Below are 22340 nucleotides of genomic sequence, written 5' to 3'. Positions count from 1 at the left end.
TGCCCTGGACAGACAGCCCTGGACCACTGCCCCTTAGGGGAAGAGAGGCCTCCAGGGACGGACAAAACAGTGCTCTCAGTTCAGGGAGCCCCCACTTCCACAGCAGGCGGTGTCCAGCCGAGTGTGCAGCATCGCAGTGTTTACCAGCCTCGAGGCCAGTACTGAACCTGGAGCTCCTTAGACTCAGTCCTTCCAAGGTGGAGTGAAGGGTGTGTGTGCATGCGTGGAGGTCAGAGGACAACTTTCAGGAATTGATGCTCTCCTTCCACCACGCGGGTCCCAGGGATGAAATGCCAATCACCCTTAGCAGCAGGTACTTGACCCACTGAGTCACCTCACCTCTGGCTATTCATGTTTGTTTGTTTGTTTGTTTGTTTTTGAGGCAAAACCCCAAATAGTCCAAGCTGGCCTCAACCTCACTACACAGCTCAGGGTGGCATTAAATTTCCAATCCGCCTGCTTCAGGCTATTATGTGCTAGCATTAGAGGTAAGAACCACCTCACCCAGCCTCAAACAGTTCTTGTCAGTCAAACCAGACTGAAGTGGACTGTCGCTGGGCGTCTGTGGCTTGCAGATTACCAATGAGCATGATCATCTGAGAGCTGTGGTGTAAAGTGCACCCCGCCTCCTAGCCCAGGACTGCTCCACACGGGGGTGGCTCCTGGCTCTTACCTGAGCAGAGGAGTGTTGCTCTGATTCAGGGCCTTGAAAGTCAGGAAGCGCTCTCTGGCACTCATTCGGGGCTTGTAGAAGCGCATCAAGCCTTCGAACTGTCTATAGGAAATGCCGGCTGGCCTCTGGAGGAGAGGGAAGGCAGTGCAGGTAGAACACAGGTGTTACCATGCCCAAGGGGCAGTTATTCCAATATGCATTTTGACAACTGCATTTTCTCCCATGGGCAATATGACAGCTACAGGGTCACCAGCTCTGCCACACCAAAAGGGATACTTTGGGTAGGGAGAATGAAGCCCCCCTCCACTCCTCGGCCCCCACAGCCCTACCCGCTGACTCCGCCCCCACGGCCCTACCCGCTAGCTCCGCCCCCACAGCCCTACCCGCTGACTCCGCCCCCACGGCCCTACCCGCTGACTCCGCCCCCACAGCCCTACCCGCTGACTCCGCCCCCACAGCCCTACCCGCTGACTCCGCCCCCACGGCCCTACCCGCTGGCTGACGAGCAGGCGGTAGGCGTGCTGGATGGCAGTTCGCTTGTGCAGCAGCAGAGACTTGAACTTGCGCTTTTCGATGTCATTGAAGGTGTCGAACACCACGGCCAGGAGCTGCAGAGGACAAGCGTGGAGCCTTAGCTGACCTCTGAGTGGGTCTTGGGGGGTTCATCCTCGGCTCCCAGACAGGGTTTTCATCTAGCGCCGCCCCCAACCCACTGGGGGAGGCACTGAGGAAGCCCTCTGGTGGGCTGCACTGCCCAGGACAGGGACATCTGCACATCTCTCTCCTGAAGACACCATCACTGGGTTTTCCTCAGACTCCTCTTCTATCCCCCATAGCTGGCCCCTGCTGGCCAGAGGACAGGCCAGGGACTTCAACCCTGGAGCCTCCTCCTCCTACCATGGTCACTTTTCTTGTGTGTCAGTTTCATGTGAGGTTCCAGGAAGTGTGTGGGGGGTGCTGGGGGCTGCATGCCAGGAAGGAACATTCTAGAACTGCCCCAGAGCAAAGTCAGTTCATAATGAGGGGACCGGAGGGTGGGGAAGATCTGACAGACTTAGTCTTTCGAAGCTGTTTCGGGTGAGCTCTCCTGTTTTCTCTGCTGCTTGGAATTGCACCCCCCGCCCCGCCCCGCCCCGCCCCGCCCCATTGTTTTTTCACGTAGATCGAAGGCGAGCATTTTTCTACGAAAGGCCACACAGGAAAGACTTGAGGAGGTGTGGGGCCATGGGCTCTGTCACAGGTTTACTCAATCCTGTGGGACTGTTCCAAGGAGAGATCAGCCACAGGTGAGAGTAAACACAGGGTGTGGTTGGGTGCACACATGCATGCATGCATCTGTTATGGGTCCGTGGAGGTCAGAGAACACCTTTTGGAGGTCCATTCTCTCCTCTTCAGGCTGTGAGGCTGTGAGCGCTTTTACCTGCTGAGTTATCACACTGGCCCCCTCTCTTATTTGAGACATAGTCTCACTTTGTAGCTATACGGCTAGCCTGGAGCTTGCTGTCCCCCTGCCTCCACTTCCTGAGTGCCAGGGTTACTGCACCAGGTCTGAGTCTTCCCTGCTGTTTTGACTTGGTGCCGGTCACACAGAAATTCTCTGCTTTCCCCGTTGTCTAGTCTTCAGACCCTCCGTACCCCAGAGCTCCGCCTCACTCTGGAGGGGAATGTTGAGGTGGACGGCATTTCCCACGCAACCAGGAAGCACTGTGCCATGTTCCTTCTGCGCAGTTCCCTGTGGCTGTCCACATTCCCATCGTAATGGAGTCTCTGTGGAAACTTCCAGAGGCCTAACATGGGGCAAGTCTGGAGAGGACAGGAGGACGTCCACAGTGCCCATGCAGATTTCCAACTGCCCCTTGCAGTTCTTGTACTATAACCTACAAACACATCTCCTCGTTCTGCGAGTCACTGGGGAAATTACTGATCCTAAAGTGGGGGTTGCAGGAACCCCAATATGCAACTAGTGAGTCAGAAGCAAAGGGGTCCCCTGGTGCTCACAGCTGCCTGAAGTTTGGGAACCTAGCCCTTGACTTGTGGGTCTGGAGCTGTCTGAAAGTGGTATGGGAAAAGTAGCCAGAAAGCACATACACAGCGTGACCACAGGCTGATTAAATCTTCAGAGATTGTGGAGAACTTGGGGCGTGGCTGGTCAGGAATCTAATTACAAACTACCCCAGTTCCTTTACAGCCATTTAAACTGTCTCTGCATGCGACCTTGTCTTTGTGGCTATTAAGGAAATCCTTCAGGATGTACAAACCAGGCACCAATTCAAAGGCTAAGAGTGCCCTCGGCTGGCACCTGACGTCCACAGCAGGGCTCTCCTCCTCTTTCTGTAAAGGCAGTTCCACCATAAGTTTGAAGAGTGTCACAACAAACCTTGGTGGCCACGTTACCACGGAACACAGGATTCGGGGTAACCTCCAGCTGTGTTCCCAGGCCACGGTCACTTGTTTAGTTCCAGAATAAATGTTTCCTGCTCCCACTGAGGTGAGGGAGGGCTGTGTCTGTGGGACCATGGGCAGTGTATTGAGGAAGCCAGACAGCGTCTGTGGTAGCACTGCTTGCTGACCTGTGGGAAGAAGTCCCTCACCTTGTGGGGTTTCTGAGTCTTAATTGACGAGAGCAGAGGAGAAGAGAATCTGTTTCTCCTGGAGCTTCTCGGTGGTGGTCAGGGAAACTGAGTCATCACTGTAGGTGCTGGGAGCCAACAATGGGTTCTCACCCAGGGCAGTAAACGCCCATAACCACTACGCCATCTCTCTAGTCTGTTTTCCATTTCTGTCCTGGGTCTGACTGTGGGGATCAACTCAATGATGTTTTTAAGATGTTCACAAATAAGAGCTGAGGTATGCGGCTCAGCTGGCCCCCAGTTCGATCCCCAGCATCACATAAAACCAGGTCTGTAATGTCAAATGCAGTGGGATAGGGGTGGTCTAGGGGTGGTAAGCTTGGCCAGGATCAGAAAGGATTTGAGTTCTATTCACAACACCACAAAATCAGAAAACTATGGGAAGCCCTGGTCTCTGCTCACTCTGCTGTTGCTATGAGTCTCAGCCTAGTGTTGGTCACAGTCTTGATGTCAGAAAACACCGCTGGTGGCCCTGAGCCAGCCCAGTGTGCACAGGGACTTTGTGTCCTTCATAGAACACATCCTGCTTGGGTTATCTCATGGTTTACAATTAATGGGGCAGACGTTCCTGGCATATAATGAGACAGGATGCAGTACCAAGCTACTCTGAGCTGTGTGGTGATGGCACACATGTCCCTCTGTCGGCCTGACTCTCCGCTGCCTCCCCTGCATATGACGGTAACGGAACCACAGTTCGGCTGCCCTGCATCTATGCACAGTGCCTGGCTGGCTTCATTAGGGCAAAACGTTTACTGTAAGGAGGGAAAGATGCAGCGGTGAGAACCGCCTCTCTGTGCAATCCAGCACCATCTACAGCAATGGTGGCACAGAGCCGGGGAACTCTCACGGTATTCTGTAGGGCACCACACACACAGTTGCTGGATGTCCTGACATCTGTCCCCGGGGCCCACCGCTGTAGCAGAGCCAAGACAGATGACTCACCAGGTTCATGATGAAGTACAGCTCAATGGAGAGGTACACGATGAAGAAGATGCAGGACCATGGGCTCCGGGCGTAGGACGGCATCATCACGTCTGGAAAGCTGCATTGCAGAGGCTCACCTCAACGTCTAAGGATGCACCTTGCAGCTGCTCCCCTGCAGTCAAGCTACTCCCCCTTCCCTCCATTCAGCCCTGTGTGCACTGCGATGGGGGGGAACCTCGGAAGGAAAGAGACAGCCCCGGGCTGGAGGGGAGGGGGGGCAGAGCCAGCACAGGGAGTAGGCCCAGGCTTACTTGGCTGTGGTGAGAAGAACGAACAGGTTGACGATGCTGTTCTCCAAGGTGTTGAAGTACTACAAGGAAAGGGTGGGGATGCGTGGACGACCTGGGCAGCCACATCCAGGGCACACCTCTCCCCCTTCCCCCTTCAAACACAAAGGGCATCAAAGCAGGGGTGCAGCATCCACGCAGGCCTGCACTTCGTGAGCTGTGCTGATGAGAGCAGGCTACCAACTAAAAGGGTGTCACATGTCCCTGCAGTGAGATCCTCTTCTCCATTCTCTACCAGAATGTTCCAACATTCCAAACCTGATCCTGGAAGCTTTGCCCACAAGAAGAGGAAAAGGGCACCCCCTCGGCTCAGGTCCGAGGGGTGGGGACTCTTGGGAACCAGATGCCCCTCCTACCATGGCCAGGATCTTCCCAGCTACCCTGTCTGGCAGAAAAGTCTCCCCATAAAACAAGGGACCAAGACCTATTTACTTACTGGGTCTGAAGGGTTAGTGGAAAATAAGTAGAAACCTAGAATGTGGTAGAAAAAAAGAGACCAGGAGTGGAGTTAAGCGGAGCACCCATGAGTGTGCACAGGGAGTTGGGGTCTATAGTGAATGAGGACTGGAGGGGAGGCTGGGGAGGACTGCAGCACTCTGGAGAACACGCGTGCTCTCTGGAGGAAGTCATGCTGCTGTATGCAAGTCTGCGGACACCTGGGAGTGAGTGCTGGTTCTGTCCGGTCTAGCCATGAAAAAGGGCTGAAAAATCTGTATTTTTGCATAAAATTGAATTTTAAGATGCAAAGTTTTTAATCTAATCACATCTGTGGGCGGGATCATAAATACAGGCTGCGGACAGACTGTCTCTGCGCTCAGAGGACACGGAAGGCAAGATATGCCAGAGGCAGCCAGGCCCTGGGCAGGGATGTTACTCCTTCCTTCCTCAGGAGCCTTAGAATTATGACCCAGGGAAAACACCCTGCCCCCACATAGAAGACAAACAAAACTGAACAAGAGTGGGTGGAGAGTGGGTGGCAGTGCACATATGTCATCCCCATACTAGGACACGGAGGCAGGACACGGAGGCAGCCTGGGCTACACACCAAGACCCAGCCGCCCCAGCCCTTCTACCACGTGAGGATATAGGGGAAGGTGCTGGGTTTGCAGCCTCTAGAGCTGCAAGCAGCTGAGGCCTTTGCTGCTGAGCCACTCGGCGCACGGCACTGTGTACAGCCCGGCACTGTGGTACAGCCCCGGGGGTGACTGGGGGGACACAGGGCGCTTGCTCACCCAGGATGGCGAAGATGATCATGAAGAAGAGCAGCAACAAGAGGATGTCCATGAAAGGCGGCAGTGACTGGAAGATCTGGCGCAGGTTGCTGGGGAGAAAGACGGCCAGCTGAAGGGTGGCAGGGGTGGGAGGGGTCATCTGTGTCTTGAGGAGGGGGACACGCTGCACCCAGGAGACCACCATGTTTACTTAGCCCTAATGCACCTGAAGCCTCCATTCAGTGGGTGACAGGGAGAACCAAGGCAGAAGCTGCCACCTCCACCCAGGGACAGTGCCCTATCGGGAAGGCACGGCAGGAGGCTGCGTGTGGCCTGGAGGACCAAGGTCACCGCCCATAGGCTGGAGGGTACACATGCATTAGCCGCCTAGGCCGGGGGTAGCTGTTTCTAGCTCCAGCAACAAAGGACCACTGCTCATTCCCAGCCAGCCAGGGGTCCCTGGCCAAGTGACAGGATGGACTCTCCAAAGAGGGCTTTAATTCTGGGTTGGGTCAGCTCAGGCTCAGGACTCTGGACTGGGTGGGAGGAGCCTGCAGGACAGGGCTGAGAAGTCAGCTTTAGGCTACTGTTGCAGGGTTGGAGACATTATACGCCAAGATAGGAAAGGCCCTCTGCTAGAGTGAGGATGCTGTGTTCCCCAGAAATACCTACCACCCCCAAGTTGAAGCTAATGTGCTGACACTTCCCCCAGAAGCAGGACTGGGCTGGGGCCAGTCAACTCAGCTCCTGCCCACTCCTCTCCCTGTCAGCCTGGAGGGCCAGGCAACCACAGGGGACTATCTGGCCGCTGAGTCCCAGGCCTTACCGGCGCACTCCGCCACAGTACCGACAGTCCACCAGGAAAATGCAGCGTAGTGCCCGGGTCACCCGCACGTGGGATGTCTGCCGCACCAGCACCACGATAGCCTCGATGAACTGCACCACCAGGACAGATGTCTGGGATGGGAGGTCAAACACGGTTAGCTCCCTGACCCAGCCTGCAAGCCTGCAACGTACTGACACAGCCAACAGGGACCACAGGACGAGGGAATCCTCCTGTTTCTGCCTCTCTCAACAGCAGTACTGAGCCCTTCTGCAGCCAGTCCAGACGTGTGGCCTGAGACAAGCTGGCACGCGGGTCCTCTCTATAGTGAGACATCACCTGTCTCTGCGTGCCCACAAGTACTCTCCCAACAACTTCATGGTACCAGGATGCCTTTGCGAACTCAGTTCATCCCAGATCAACTCATTTGGGGATGTTTTCCTAGACAAACTGCCTGGCCGTTGGCACAGTCCCACTGAGCTGGGTCTGAGACCCCATTGTTTCTCTGGCTAGAAGATGAAATGAGAAGACCAGGAAGCACACTTCTCTCCCAGGTGACCATATAGGTTCCTGACATATGCAAATCAGCTCACTGGGCTACCCTCCTGAGCATACGCTGGGCCCAGGGGGGATTTTAAATGGAGCCATTGACACAGATGTGACAGGGACCTAGGGCAACACGCTGCAATGGAATGGATAGATATTTTACCTTGACCATGGTGCGTTTGTGCCGGACGAATGTGTGGAAGCCCAGCCACCGCAACTTCATGCAGAGTTCAAACACCACCACCATGAGGGCGAACAGCTCCAGGGTGGCGTGGACCTGCAGTCAGAGAGGTGAAGGCCGTCCTCAGGGGGCCATCCATGGCACCACCCCTCTCCTGGGACACACACGTACACACACGCACACACACGCACACGTACATACACGTACACACACACACCAAACCCCAAGATGCCAGCCTAGTCCTTGGAGACAGAGTTTTTCCCAGACAGCTAAGAATAAACTTGACATTCACTACACAGAAATGTGGAGCCACATGGTGTGAAGTCAGAAAGTAGTCCGAGGCTCTACCCGTTCTGGGGAGAACTGTGCAGGGCTTACACAAATTCCACAAAAGGCATTTGGGAAGGAGAATGGGGTTAAAAGCAAAAGATGAAAGGTTCCAAATTTAACAGTCATCTACATCTAAGCAGGCTGTTAGGACTGGGGAGATGGCTCAGTGCGGAAAGGCACTGACCAGGGTTTTACCTTCTGGATCCCACATACAGATAGAAAGAGAACCCACTCTACACATTGTTCTCTCACCCCCATACGTGTGCCATGACATGAGTGCATGTACACACACACACACACACCACACACACACACAATTCTTTTAAAAAGAGGGCTATGTGAACAGCAAACTCTATAACTATGCTTCCCCATGGGATGGCAGAAGAAGGACCCAGGGAAGACCCTCAGTGGGACTCCCCCAGGCACGACCACAGGGTGGCCAGGTGCGACAGGCCTCCGAGTGGGTTCTCAAGGCCCCAGCCTAGCTGTGGAGTCGCTGGAAACAGAAGGGCGTCTCCTCCAGCTGGGAGCAGGGAACAGTTGAGTCGTCTCTCTTCACTTCTAGAATGTTCCCCGCTAAGTCCCCTGAGGTGGCGGGCAAGGCTCCGTGGCTCCTTTTCCCGGAGCACTCACGTAAATGCCGAGCCGGAGAGCAGGGACAGCGGGTGACTCGCACAGCGACAGCAGCAGCAGGAGCAGGGCTGTGAGCAGCTCCATCAGGTAGAAGAGGTGGTTGTGTGCGAAGAGGTAGGCCGCCAGCGCTCGGGCATCCTTGGGGTGTGTGAAGAACTTGTCATTGTTCTGGCCTTCCTACAAAGACAGGACAACCTGAGCACGCGAGTGGGCATGGAGGTGCCATGCTGGAGAGGTCAAGGGGCAGGAAGTGGGGCAGGTCACAGAGGTCAAGTCATGGTTCAGGAGAGCCTCACCGAACAGCCAACCTTTGCCTGATGATGGCCAAGAAATGCTGCTTAAATCTGCCAAACTAGAATGTCTCAGAGGGCATGGAGAAGTACCATCCCTACGGGGGATAAATTCTTAGGCCTGAAGTAAACGGCTCACACATAGGCCAAACTAGCAGGCTGGCCTGGCTTTCCAGCCTTCGCTGTGGGCACTGACTAAATTCCCTTTTGTCCTTGCCAGTGGTGGACAGGACAAGGCTGGAGCTTCCCCAGAGGTGCAGAGGAAAGGAGAACTTTTATCAAACAGTCCTGAGCAATGGTAACACTCAGGAGCAGCCAACGACTAAGCCCAATGAGGCTGGGGCTGCCCTGGAGAGCCTGCTGCACTCTGTGTACACACAGCTCCTTGCTTAGGGCTCCCCAGTGTGGGAGATGCAGCACCCCGATAACAACCTTGGACATACTCCAGGATACTGCTCAGTGCCCTATGACATACAGAGCAGCCCCACAGGATGAACGATGTACTGCAGACGCCACCATACAGAGGCTGGGACGGCACTCATTCACACTTCAACTGCCCCGGTGGTTCAGAGTCCCAGAGCAATGGACAGGTGAGGCTTCTATACCCAAGAAGGCAGTGGGACAGCCGTCCCCATGGCCCTCCTCCCCGTCTGAGGAGGCCTTGGCTGTAGCTGACAGGGCCACTTCCTCAAAGCTGGAAGCTGCTGTTCTTATCAGCAACAGAAGAAAAACCGCAGGCCAGACAGAGGAAGCAGCGTCGTGCCCAGGGGACGCCGAATGGCCCTGTAAGTGCAGGGCGGCATCTCCCACCATCTCATCGTGGCCTCCAGGAGCACAGAAGGTCCGGAAGCCTCTGCTTTAAATTACTAGACTGTGCGGTTCTTGTGCAGCTGCTGAGGGAAGGTGTAGCTGGAGAGCCTGACAGGAGGCTCAGCGATGAACCCAGGGGACGGGGTTTGACTCCAACAGCAAAGATGGCCCGAGAATCCACATCACAGGACCTAACGCAGCTCTGGGCTTGTGCATAGACTGTCCACCCCAGCCAGGCCTCTGTTCTCTGTTCGCTCCAGCATGCCAGAACCTTGAAGGTCACGGCACCCAAGGGTGAGTGAGAAAGTTAACAGGCAAATGTGAGAAGAGGAAGCCCCCAGCGGCAGACACCCTCACTGCAGCAACCCACATACGGCAGAGAACTGGACTGGGAATGCAGAGCTGGCCCTGACCCCAGCAGGACAGCCTTCCAACACAGACTGGGATCCTAGGATCTGAGTCTGCTGTGCTGTTTACTGTGAAAAGCTGATGCTGGGTCAGGCAAGATGGTGTGGCAGGTAAAGGAGCTTGCTGCCAAGCCTGATGGCTGAGTTCAAGTCACAGGGTCAGTACGGTAGAAGGAACCCAATTCCTTGCAAGTCGTCCTCCGATCACCACACACGTGCACTCTGTCACAAGCATGCCCCTGTCACACCCGGTCATGCGCGTGCCCCTGTCACATGCCTACCTCTTCACACGCGTACCCCGTACCCCGTCACACGCATACTCCCGTCATACACGTACCCTGTCGCACGTACCCCCGTCACAGCCTACCCCCTCACACAGTACACCATCCCATGCATACCCCATCATGCACATAACCCCGTCACGCGTGTACCCCCATCACATGCGTACCCCCGTCACATGTGTACCCCCGTCAAACGCTGACCCCATCATGCACATACCTCCGTCACATGTGTACCCTGCCACACGTATACCCCATCACACGCGTACCCCATCACATGTGTACCCTGTCACACATGTACCCCCGTCATACACATACCCCCATCACACATGCTACCCCAACACAATAAACATAAAAAAATAAAAATCATTAAAATGATGTCTTAGCTAGGTATAGTTGTATACACTTTGAATTCTAGCACTTGGGAGGCAGAGGCAGGTGGATCTCTATGAGTTCTAGACAAGCCTGGTCTTGTCTAGACAAGTTCTGGTCTACATAGGGAGTTCTGGGAAAGCCAGGGCTACATAGAGAGACCCTGTCTCAAAACAACAGCAACATCAAAAAGACATCTTTAAAAAAAAATGTTCTCTATATGAGGACTCTAGATTTAACCACATATACTCACTATGATATGAAGACCAGGCAGGCCCCAAACCTGTGCTGATCCTCCTGCCTCAGTTTCAGTCACCATACCTGGCCTGAAACCCATTATTACGTTGTTCTGTAAAGAGACACCATGACCACAGCAACTCTTATACAGGAAAGCGTTTAATTGGGGTGGCTTGTTTACAGTTCAGAGGTCCGACCCATTATCACCATGGTGGACATGGTGGCAGGCAGACACTGTTGCAGATGTAGCTGGGGGTCTCGTATCTTGATTCACAGGCAACAACAAGAGGTCTGAACCACTGGGCGTGGCTTGAGCATCTGTGAGACCTCAAAGTTACACACCTCCTCCAGCAAGGCCACACTCCCAATCCTACACTCCCTTTGGGGGCTATTTCCTTCCAAATCCCCACTAGGTTTGAGTCTAGGATTTTCTGTTGGCTAGTCAGCTGCTATCCCTGGGTCTATAACCCCAGGGCTCAGGGGATGGACATCAGGTTGCCAGGCTTGAGAGACAAGCTCCTTTACCTTCTGAGCCATCGCACTGGCCCTTAATTTTCAAAAAGATACCTTCTCTTGTAAAATAATTCAAATAATGTAGGATGCTGAGGAAGTAAGAATGCCATCGGCAAACTACGAACCTTAATCGTGTGTGTGCTATGTGGAGGCCAGAGGCCAAGGCACCCATCTTGGATTTTTGTTCTTGTATTTTTGGAATCTTTCAATCTTTCACTGGTCTGAAGATCACAAGTTGGCTAGGCTGGCCAGCAGCCTCACGACCACACTTGTCTCTGCCTACCCAAGGCTGGAATTACAATCAAGTCCTTGGGATCTGAACTCAGGTCCTCATTTGTGCAGAAAGCATTTGACTGACCTCTCTCCCCAAGCCTACACTGACTCTTTACATAAACAAGCTTTCAGATGCGTGTATGACTCTATGTGTATGTACGTACATATGCATGCACACACATACAGATACACACATACACACATGCACTCATACACACATATGCATGTACACACATATATACACACATAAATACACATATATGTATATACACATGCACTCATATATACATATGCACTCATATACACATGTGCATGTACACATATGCACGTATATACACACTCATGTGCACAACACAGACATAAATGCAGACATGTTCACACACTTATATGCAGATAAGTGAGTTTTTGGCAGCTTTAGCTGGGCAGTCAGCTTTGTTGAACATCTCCCTGCTGAACTGACACTGTGCAGAAATCAACAGCCATGTTGGTCTAGAACCATTAAACAGAATTCTTCTCCATTTGCACAAGGTAAGGTCTCATTTATGGTAAGGTCTCACAGAGCAGAATTCTCTGCATAAACAAGAGCCGGGTGTGGTGTGCATACCCGAAACCCCAGCACTCCTTAGTCAAGGCAGGCAGGCTCGATGAGTTTGAGGCCAGCCAGGCCTACATAAGAAGTTTCAGGGCAGCCAGGACTACACAGTGAGACCCAGTTTCTTAAACAAAAGGGAAGACATTATGTTGTCTGAGACTATCTGAATTTACGTCAACAAACATGTAACAACTTTACAGAAAAGTACTGCTTTAAAAAAAAATTCCCAAACATCGCCAGGTGTGATGGCCCATGCCTTTGAGCCCCGCACTCAGGAGGCAGAGGCAAAGGCAGAGGATCTCTGTGAGTTACAGAACTGCAGAAAGTGACCCTTTCTCAAAAAACAAAAAAGAAAAGAAAAGAAAAGAAAAAGCCCCAACAAGCATGAACGATCAGGCCTGACAGCGGCAGTAAGGTACATGAGAAAAACAGACTGAGGAGGTCGCCCCACAGCGTACTCGCCTGCTACAATACAAAACACTCGCCTGCTACAATACAAGGTACGTAAGATTCCCTGAGAGCTGGGTCTGTGTATGTGGTCCTGGGAAGACAGAGGGGAAAGATTGGAGACCTGCCTGCTGCAAGCATAGCCACAAATAGGGCTCCGAGGAGGGACAGGTACACACTCCTGTTATAGTGTGGAGCAGGGACAGGCAGGCAGACCACAGCAACCTTCTGAACAAGCCCCACCATCACCCCCACCCCATGCCAACCCAGCCGCACTCACCTGGAGGTAGATTGCTGCCTCTTGATAATTCATCTCCCAGTTATGTCCCGTGGGACTGGAGGGGGAACTGTCGGTCTGGGAGACCAGACTGGGAACCTGGGAGTCCTGGATGCTGCGGCTGCCCCCATCTGCATTGGGAGAGGGCAGAGACTTCCTTAGAACCCAGGCTGAAGAGAACACAGAACTGCTCAGCACAAGGTCACTCTGTCAGCACGCTAACCTGTGCTGCTAGCAACGCGCATCAGGGTGGCTGATCAAAAATGCCTTCTTTCTCAAAAGAAAGTGCCAGCAAGATGACTCAGCAGATGAAGGTGCTTGCCACCAAGCCTGATGACCTGAGTTCAACCCCCAGCACGCACGTGGTGGAAGGAATACAGATGCCTTTAAGTTGTTCCCTGACCTCCATACGTGCATGGGCACGCCAACCCTCTCCTATAAATAAATGAATGTATTTCTTTAAAAAAAAGAAAAAAGCACAAAAGAGCAGAGGGAGTGGGGGAGGGAAGAGCTAAACCTACACATGTCTACATATCTTTAGAAAAAGACACGCAGGGAAGAAAAGAAAGAACCTGGTTGTTTGTGAGGGGTAAGGGCTGGCAGAAGGGCTGCAGGCTCACTGTGCAGACTTTTGACTTTTGGAAGCACGTGGGGATCTTGCTCAGTCAAACATTTAACCAAAGTGGATCCCCCCACACACACCCCAAAGAGAGGCAGGAGCATCTGTTGCTTTTCTCTGCCCATTCCCCTCCCCCGTCCACCTCTTCCAGGACCTTGTGCTGCTTTGTCTCGGCAGACTGCCCTCTCCCAGCCTAGGCCACACTGTTTGGCTTGGACAGAGCCGGCCCTGACCCGAGCTTGCCAGCAGAGCCAGGGATCATGGTGGGCGAGCACTGGAGCCAGCCAACTGGAGCCGCATTTGGCACTTGTCCTGGGTCAGCTGGGAAAGGGGGGCTCTTTCTGTCCTCTGCCTGCACGAGAAGGATGTCAACAGGATCCTTGACTGGGCATGCTCCCACGGTTTGTCACAATCCGTAGTCTCTCCTGATATACAAGGTAAATTTGAGCATGGGCAATGAGTCCACCTGGTTTATCACTCTGCATGTCATAGAATCTCACTGAAGACATCGTCCAGTCTACATGAGTCTGCCTCCCCTCACCGTAAGTATCCTGAATGAATCTGCATTGTGTCATGTGTCAGTCAGCCCTGCGCTACTGAGCGCATTCCATCTTCAACTGTGCCCCCAAGTACCCACGATGTCCCCCCCCCCGACATCCACGGGCAGATCAGGCTAGCTGTGGGGAGTGCGCTCCCACTCCTTTGGAGTAAATAAATACCCGGAGCTCGGGTAACAGGTCAGGAGTACAGACAAGGCCGGGAGCAGCAGCCGGAGGCAATCCCAGCACTGGGGCCTGGGACGGGAGGGTCACGACAAGTGTGGGCGACAGTGAGACCCTGCCTCAAAAAGAACCCACCAAACAAATTCGCCCCATCAAACCTCTCCCCATTCCCATGGCTGCCCGAGCCTTCCATGTCTGTGGACCCTCACCAACCAGTAGGCGTGTGCCAGGGCTGCATTTTTGGCTCAGCGCTTCAAACCGGCAGATCCCCAATGCTGATTCCACCGCTTACATTCAGCACCTCTCAACATCCTACCACGTCACACCCAGTCCCACGGTGGGGCTGGAACTCGGGGACCCCAGCACACCAGGCAAGTGCTCCACCTTGGAGCCACATCCTCGGCACCCCCACAGCTTCCCGACAGCCCTGCAAATGACAGTGTCTACATCCTTGGGAAGCTCCACCTAACCATGTCTCTCTACTATATAAGATCCTCCACAGGCCCAGCCTGGGGAGAGAACCATGTCCCAACGTGTATAAAGTCTTCACAGGCAGGCAATGCATCAGTCATGGATGGCAGCTGCTCATCCAGAGCACCCAGAGGCTCTGCAGAGGGAGGTGACAGCGGCAACATGTTGCCACCCTACAGCTACAGACTATACACGGCTAGAAGGGACAGTGGGGACAGATGTGTGCAGCAAGGCCTCAGGACTCGGGAACAACTGGCAGAGACTACGTGAAATATCAAGTCAGTGCTGCGCTCTACTTCAATTTGGGCACATGCGTGTTTTATTTTATCCCAGAAATGAACTGTGACTTGGAACTAACCGTTGCTCATGAATGCAAACCCAGCACTGCCTTGCTCACAGGGCAAATGTCTCCATGCAGAGGACAGATCCCTGGAGGCACCTGGAGAGCCTATGCTCCACCCTCTGTGGGAGCACCTGCAGAGGCAGCCAGTACCCCCACAAAGGGCCTCTGGAGGAGGTTCTGAAACAACTGCCCACCAATGCTGGAGCAGAGAAGAGATTCAGCGCCACTCGGGAGAAGAGGCTGACCCATCTGGGCGTACGACTGGGGGTATCAGTGTCTTTACAGGTAGACAGCAATCGCTACAGGCAGGGCTGAGGATGTGGCTCGGCTGCTGATAGAGTGTTTGCCTAACATGTTTAGAGACCCAGGTTCAATTCCCAGCACAACACATATCTATAAACTGAAACCGGGCATGGTAGCACACACATGCAGTCCCAGTACTTAGGAGGCTGAGACAGGAGGATCAGAGTTTAAGGTCAACCCCCTACTAGGGTTTGTGACCAGCTTGAGATTCCTAAGATGGCCAACTAACTAATCGACAAAAGCAGGCAGGCAGATGCACGTGTCCTGTGAAACAGCCCCAAACTCAGGAGCTGAGGGGTCCTGGGCTGAGCAGCTCTTGGACTGTGTGTCAGGGACCGAGGCCTTCCACCAACACTGCCTAGCTAAGCTGCACTGCTCCAACAGGACAATAACAGTGTTAGCATCCAGGAGCCCCTCCCTTTGCCTGATGAACCCCGGCCCACGCTTGTACAGGAACGACAAACACTCACAGGGCAAGGCTTGGGTGCCAGGCACATCACCAGGACAGAGGAGAGCATCTTTGGGCTTCTCTAGCTGACACCAAGTTCAGATGTGAGTAAATCTGTCTGGACTCTTGGGATCTGCCCCAGAGGACCACGGGCTGGCTGTGAAGAGGCAGAATAGGGGCGCTAAGAGTGTACTGTCCTTGGTCTGGAACTTCAGAGGAAATGGCTGAATCAACACAGGCAGGAGGGGCCTGAGGAAGTGGACATGCCCCACCCCTAGGATCAAAATGATTCCCCACAGATTCCTGCCTCAGACTCTCCCTTCTCTGGCCACTGCCATGTTGCAAATGAGCACCAGATACTATACAAAATAGGTACAATTATGTCAAGTTAATTGTCCTTTTAATCTCACTTCTCACTGACTCTTCTGCTTTGCCACAGCTGGAGCCATCTCTTCCCTGGACCAATCCAACCCCTTCCACGGTCTTGTCTGTTTACTGTCCTGCCCTATGGCCTTTTCTATACCAAGAAATCCACTGTGAGTTTGTGTGTCTATGTGTGTGTGTGTGTGTGTGTGTGTGTGTGCATGCGTGTGTGTGTCTGTGTATGTCTGGTATGTATGTGTATCTATGTATCTCTCAGTGTGTGTCTGTGTTGTCTGTGTGCCTTCATGCATGTGCGTGTCTGTGTGTGTGTATCTGTGTCTGCATGTCTCTGTACAGGTATGTCTGTGTGTGTGCTTATGTATATGGTGTATCTCTGTGTATGTGCATATGTCTCTGTGTGTGTGTGTGTGTGTGTGTGTGTGTATGCTAACTTCCAAGTTCAGCATAACCACTCTAAGAACACTAAGGCAGGGTTGGGGAGACAGCTCAGTTGGTAAAGTGCTTGTGGTATAAACACAGAGACCCTCACTCAGATCCCCAGCTGCATATGGTGGGGCTAGAACACCAGCACTGAGAGGGGAAGTTGGGTAGGTCCTGGGGACTCCCTGGCCAACTGGGAGCCTCAGATTCAGTGAGAGACCCTGTCTCAAATAAGACTTTGGAATACAACCTCTGGCCTCCATATATATATGCATGCATGGGCATGTGTACCCACCCTACATGCATACGCATCTCACACGTATACACACGCGCACACAAACACACACACAAAAACTAAGCTCTTGGTTTTCTGCCTCAAAGACACCACAGTGTTGGCCTCCCTGGGAAACCCTAAGCATTTACCCCCTTGATACACACTCCAATGAAAAAGGTCCCCCTTGTGTCTTATTCCAGTTACCCTTTCTCTAGCACTCTGGCTCCCTAGTTGGTCTGGAGCTTTTAGCCTGAGAGACCTTTAGGCAATCGGCTTTCTCAGGTCTTTCAACCACCCACCCTCAGGCTGCCTCAGGACAGACTCTGCCCTTGACTCCTCTGCAAGGTTCCATGGTCATTTGTCTCTGACCTCTGACTCCAATGGCCCAGTGAACGCTCAGAACCTGGCATGTCTGCCAGCTCCCCAGGGACACAGACCTTTGTCAGGGTCTCTGTGGTGTTCCCAGAGCCCACAACAGTGTTAGTCTAGTGCATAAGGGATAAACAAGTCTGCAGAACTAAAGGGACACCAGGGATATTCCCACAGAGAACCCGACTGTAGGTGGCCAGAGGCCGAGGTGCAGGGCCAGGCGCAGGCCCTGGCAGTGTTCACCCACAGTGCAGTAGGCAGCACCCGGGGTGTGAAGGGGCACGACACGATCCCTCTGTACCCAAGAGTGATCAAGGCAGACCCTTCAGAAGGCACAGAAAGGACACGCAGTTCCCATGTCTGGGTGGGCAGCTGAGTGTTTCCTCCCACTGTGTGCCAACCATTCAGCCCTTCACCGTGGAGAACACGACACAGAGCTTGGCAAGGCTTGGGACCTGTTAGTGGCTCTCACACAGGGAGAGGACTGAAAGGCTCTGGGTTACCTGGGTCACTGAAGGGCTTTTCAGGGAAGCCACAGGTGATTCCGTAAAGCCTCCTTCTGCCCATGCAGGTGGCTGAGAAGGAAATTTAGGGATTACAGAAAGGTCGTAAGTGGTGGGCAGGGAGCCACTGGTCCTCCCAACCCTTTCATGTGGAGGTTTTGGTGGCTCCGGGTCCAAAGGCTCTTGCAGTCTGAACTGCAACTCCCTGCCTGCGCCTGTTTGGCTGCTGGGCTCTGAGGCTGGAGTCATTCCAGCTCCTAAGGGCCCATTGTCCCATCTATGAGCTGTGCTCAGGGGCTCGGCAGCGTTCCAGAGGGAAAGGACAATTAGGGGCCCCACCGAAGGGCAGAAGGAATATGTCCAAGCTGAGAGGGTGGAACAACAGGTCCGCCAGTTCACATGGGGCACTGACCCAAGGCAGCAGGCAGAGACTGCCCTGTGGCTTCTCGCTGTGCCACCACAGTGCATGATCTAGTCCCTGACCCCACTGACCGCTGGCACCCAACTACCCTGGTGACAAGACCTGCCCAGCCTCCCCCTACATAGCTTCCCGCGAGAACTAGGTAGCAGGTCTCCAGGTGGAAGAGCTGGCTTCACCCAACATCACACTGGATGCAGCCCCTCATCACAGAGTGCTGCGACAGGCCCTCTCCAACTCAGACTGTTAAAGACCCCACCGGCATCCTCCCTGGACTTTGGTATGTCCCTGCCTGGAGCACGAAAGCACCTTCCAGATGACCTGCATGGCCAGGAGCAAGGCATACCACAGGAGGCACCAGGAAGGGGCCAAGATGACATCAGCAGGAGACGGTCACGGGGCTGGCCTTCCCCAGTTTCCTCCGAGGACAACAGCTGGCCTTTGCCTCTGCGGTTCCACTTGTCTGGGGGGCAGGGTCCCAACAGGCAGTAGAAGTGCAGTCTCCTTGGCTCTGGCACCCAGAGCTTGGAACAAGCCAGAGGAGGCGAGGCTCAGGGACACACTCAGCCACTGGGAAGTTGGCATTCAAGACTAGGGGAACGTTCCCTAGAGGTAAACAGTGTGTTCTCCACTGCCAGTGTCCTGGGCAGGGCGCTTTTTTGAAAATCAGGCTGAGCAGACAGACACGACCTTGACCACTAAAGAGCTGTGTGGTCCCCTCCCCGGAACTCCTCCCTGATCCCTGGCCAAGAGCCCAGGGACATGACCACAAAGTTATTGGAGAACAGAGACCGGAGAAGGAATGAAAAACAGCAGGACACAAAACAACCACCCAGACTCTGACAGAACACGGACCGCCTCCATCCGAGACGCAGACAGCCCAGGATGACCCATGTGCACAGATGGCCAGGCCGCCTCTACACTGATGTAACGGGCCCAGACGCTCCCTGCAAACAGCTGGCTGCTTTGCATGCAGCCTCCGAAACGGCCCTGCAGGGACTCTGAGGATTCCGCTCGCTGGAGCACAGCACGATGCAGCATCCTAGTGCAGTGGATAAATAGAAATGGCTTCCATATGCCAGCCATAAAGCTGGGGAAGAGAGGCAAGGGAGGGAGAAGGATGAGGGAGTGGATGGGCAGGAGGGCTGCGCTGCCTGTGCACACCCAGCAGGCAAGCCGGTCACTGCTGGCCTTGAGGCCTGGAGAGGTAGCCTGGGTGGGAGCTGCCTGGATGGGAGCTCTGCTCCCAAAGGCAGCAGTGAGCAGCTTGGCCCAATGCAAGAGTTCAGAGCAGAATGGTGCTGGGAAGTCCACAACATTCTGCTTTTCCAACTGCCCTCAGCTCACACACTCTTAAACACACACCCAGCGTGTATGTCCTCCACGGTCCAAGAAAACTCCTGCCATGTGCCTCTCTTTCAACCGTTGGTATTCCTCCTCCATGGAGCCTCGGTTTCTCCACCACGCACTGGGACCCATGCCAGCTGTGCTCTGGGCACAGCAGAAATAAATGCAATACCCAGAAAGCACCCGGAGCTCTCTGGAATGACAACGAGCAGCCAGGAAGCTGCTCGTCAGTTGTCGCTGAGAGGGAAAACAAAGGAGAACGCTGTTGTGTGTTCGCAGCTGTGCCGCTCCTGTGTGGGGTGGCTGCGGGGTGGCAGGGCTCCTGTGCGGGGTGGCAGGGCTCCTGTGCGGGGTGGCAGGGCTCCTGTGCGGGGTGGCAGGGTGCCGCTGCAAGGACTCCCTGACGGAAAGTGAGCAGGAAGGAGGTAAAGGTGGAGAAGGCAGGAGCACGCAGCTCTCTTCCTAGCTCTACTCTCTGGTAACTGGCTGTGAGACGGGGTGGGGAGTGCACCCGGGATCAGCTCGCGCAGTGAAGGCACACCCAGGCATACACGCTGGCCTCTAGGAAGGTCAAGCTGGCCCAGGGCCTTCCTAGTTCAATGGCTGGCACTAACTCAATGCCTGTCCTGCCAAAGGCTTACTAAGGCCCGAGGAGGAACAGAAGGCACTGCAGGACGGCTCACCGGTCAAGCGCTGTTTTAGAAGAAATCCTGGCTCAGAAGTGGTCAGGATAAAGCCGTGTGCCAGCTCTAACTCTGATTTCAGCCACCTGACCGGGACTTGAGTGGCAAATCCAAAGGGATTCATCCATGCAGCCTGCCCTGCCAGGTCTCGGCAGGCAAAGAGCCAGAAGGCTGAAAACAATAACCGAGAAAGGGAAAGAAGGCAGGAGGGAGCAGGACAGAAACAGCTGGCCCTGGGAAGTCTGGAAGGAGAGGGGAGGAGTACAGGCAGATGGTGTGTGTGTGTATGTGTGTGTGTGTGGAGAGGGTGCTGGGAAAGGAGACCAAAGGTGTCATTGACACCGCAAGTGGTACTGCCTGGAGTGTCCACTACCCAAAACCACACAAGAGGAGGAACTAGCCATGTCTACAATCCTAGCACTTGGAAGACAGATAAGCAGCACATTCTAGAACGTGTGTGTGTGTGTGCACGCACACGTGTGCATGTGTAGAGAGAGGGGAGCCCAGGCTGGAAGCATAAGCAGGCAGCGAGGTAGGTGCACTTGGAAAGCTCAGAGGGTTCTGAAATCCAGAAGCTTAAAGAGTCACAAAGAGGTAAGGCTGAGGCAGGAGACTGACAACAGTGAAAGTGGCCATCCAAACTGGAGCCCCTCTGGATCACGCTTTGTTCTAAGGATGCCCAGGAGCTGGACTCTGCTGCTATGCCGCCATCCACAGAATGGGGGCACTATGGTGCAGAGAAGGGACTTCCCCAAAGCCAGGGAATCTGAGTTCCCATCTCTCCTCTGCTGCCTCTGACAGGACAAGGTTGTGGATGGGAGGCTGGCCCACAGGCCCTGTTACAAGTGTGGACTTGAGTTGCCGGCTCCCAAGGATCCAGTACATCAGCAGTGGGCCACCCGAGGACACATGGCCACGTGGCCCATCTTGTCCAAGCCCCTCTTTGCTTACTCTACCTGAGTCAAACCACAAGATCCATTTCTGCATGGCATACCTGTGCCAGAGACCAACCACGGCCATTGATCCTCTTCAATGCCATTCTGGCTGCAGAGTTCTCTGGTCCCTGTTGTCCCCTATGGTTTGCTGACTCATACACACATGATATAGACTTCTTCAGGTCATGAATTTCGAGGCCCAGGTTGGACCTGTAACTCCTGTTCTCCGGTGGTGGTGTGTGTCACACAGTGGGTTCCTACACTCATCAGCACCTCATGCACTCCTAGTACTGACTGGGCACCTGACTTACAGAGTGCTCAGAACATCTCAGACGTATAAGGGCTCAAAGACACACAAGTGCACATGCACACACCTCAGCGTCTATAAAGACATCTGGCCATGGTTACTTGGAAGCATCTGAATTATTGTGAGCCCCACTTCAGGGACTGGGGCTCTTTGGGCCCCTACAGGAGGCCAGCAGACAGCCCACATTCAGAGGACAGGGTTGTAGCTAGGGCCCGTCTGAGGCCACCAGGATTATTTGCCAACAGGGCTGCCTGGACCCAGTTCTGTGAACGCTGCATTTGCAGTGTCTGGGGCTGGGGCTGCTGCAAGCCATTTTGTTCAGAAAAAAAGGCTGTCGGGGCACAGGTACCTGCAGAAAGTGATATTAGGAGAAAGTCTACGTATGTCCTAAAAGACCTGGATATTCCGGCACAATAGGCACACCACGTCTCCAGGGAGCTGAAACCCTGGGTGGTCAGTGACCAGGCTTGAGCTGAGGTCTCTTTCCCGCTGCCTCAGTCTAATAGGATGGCAGCCTGAAGAGACACAGAGACCGGCTCTGGAGGCCTGGAAGGGAGCTCCTCACAGTCCAGGGGGTGGGCAGAGGGATGGGGTGGGCATCTACCTTCAGACTCAGATGCCTGTCTAGAGTGCACAGGGGTGGGGAGTAGGGGACTGGGGGGTGTCCAGGAAGTAAACTATCCTCATATGCTCAGCCCGGAACGCTGGAGTCAGAAAACTGGCTCCCAATCCCTAAGAGGAAGTCAGAATTCAGAATGAGGAAGAGCTGGACTCTGGGAGAGAGACCTTCCTCCATGACTCAGGGCTCAAGAGGCCAACACCTGCAGTGTGGCCACAGTTTTGGTGACGGAACCCTGACACTTTGTTACTAAGTTTCCACCCCTTCCTGTTGACTGGATAGCACAGTGAATCTCCCGTTTAATCTTTACACGGTCTCTGACTTAGCTGTTCAGCAACACCATCTCACAGATGAAGAAATTGAGGCTCAGCACAAAAAAAT

General features: G+C 54.0%; 1 protein-coding gene across 3 annotated transcripts in view; it reads right to left on the bottom strand.

The window, feature by feature from the left end:
- Positions 1–22340, bottom strand: part of Tpcn1 (two pore segment channel 1) — a 55129-nt gene that overhangs the window by 14519 nt on the left and 18270 nt on the right. For all 3 annotated transcript variants that reach the window (XM_087903760.1, XM_087903762.1, XM_087903761.1), the window contains exons 3-12: positions 12798–12925; positions 8299–8475; positions 7318–7431; positions 6612–6742; positions 5807–5895; positions 5011–5045; positions 4539–4597; positions 4246–4345; positions 1165–1281; positions 674–798 (exon numbers count right to left, since the gene is read on the bottom strand). In XM_087903760.1, the coding sequence (XP_087759886.1) occupies positions 674–798; positions 1165–1281; positions 4246–4345; positions 4539–4597; positions 5011–5045; positions 5807–5895; positions 6612–6742; positions 7318–7431; positions 8299–8475; positions 12798–12925 (1075 nt within the window). The remainder of the gene's footprint in view (positions 1–673; positions 799–1164; positions 1282–4245; positions 4346–4538; positions 4598–5010; positions 5046–5806; positions 5896–6611; positions 6743–7317; positions 7432–8298; positions 8476–12797; positions 12926–22340) is intronic.

Source organism: Myodes glareolus, chromosome 2 (genome assembly GCF_982192425.1).
Source record: "Myodes glareolus chromosome 2, mMyoGla1.1, whole genome shotgun sequence".
NCBI lineage: Eukaryota > Metazoa > Chordata > Mammalia > Rodentia > Cricetidae > Myodes > Myodes glareolus.
The sequence above is the reverse complement of the archived record's forward strand: the minus strand, read 5'-3'. Positions and strand labels throughout refer to the sequence as shown.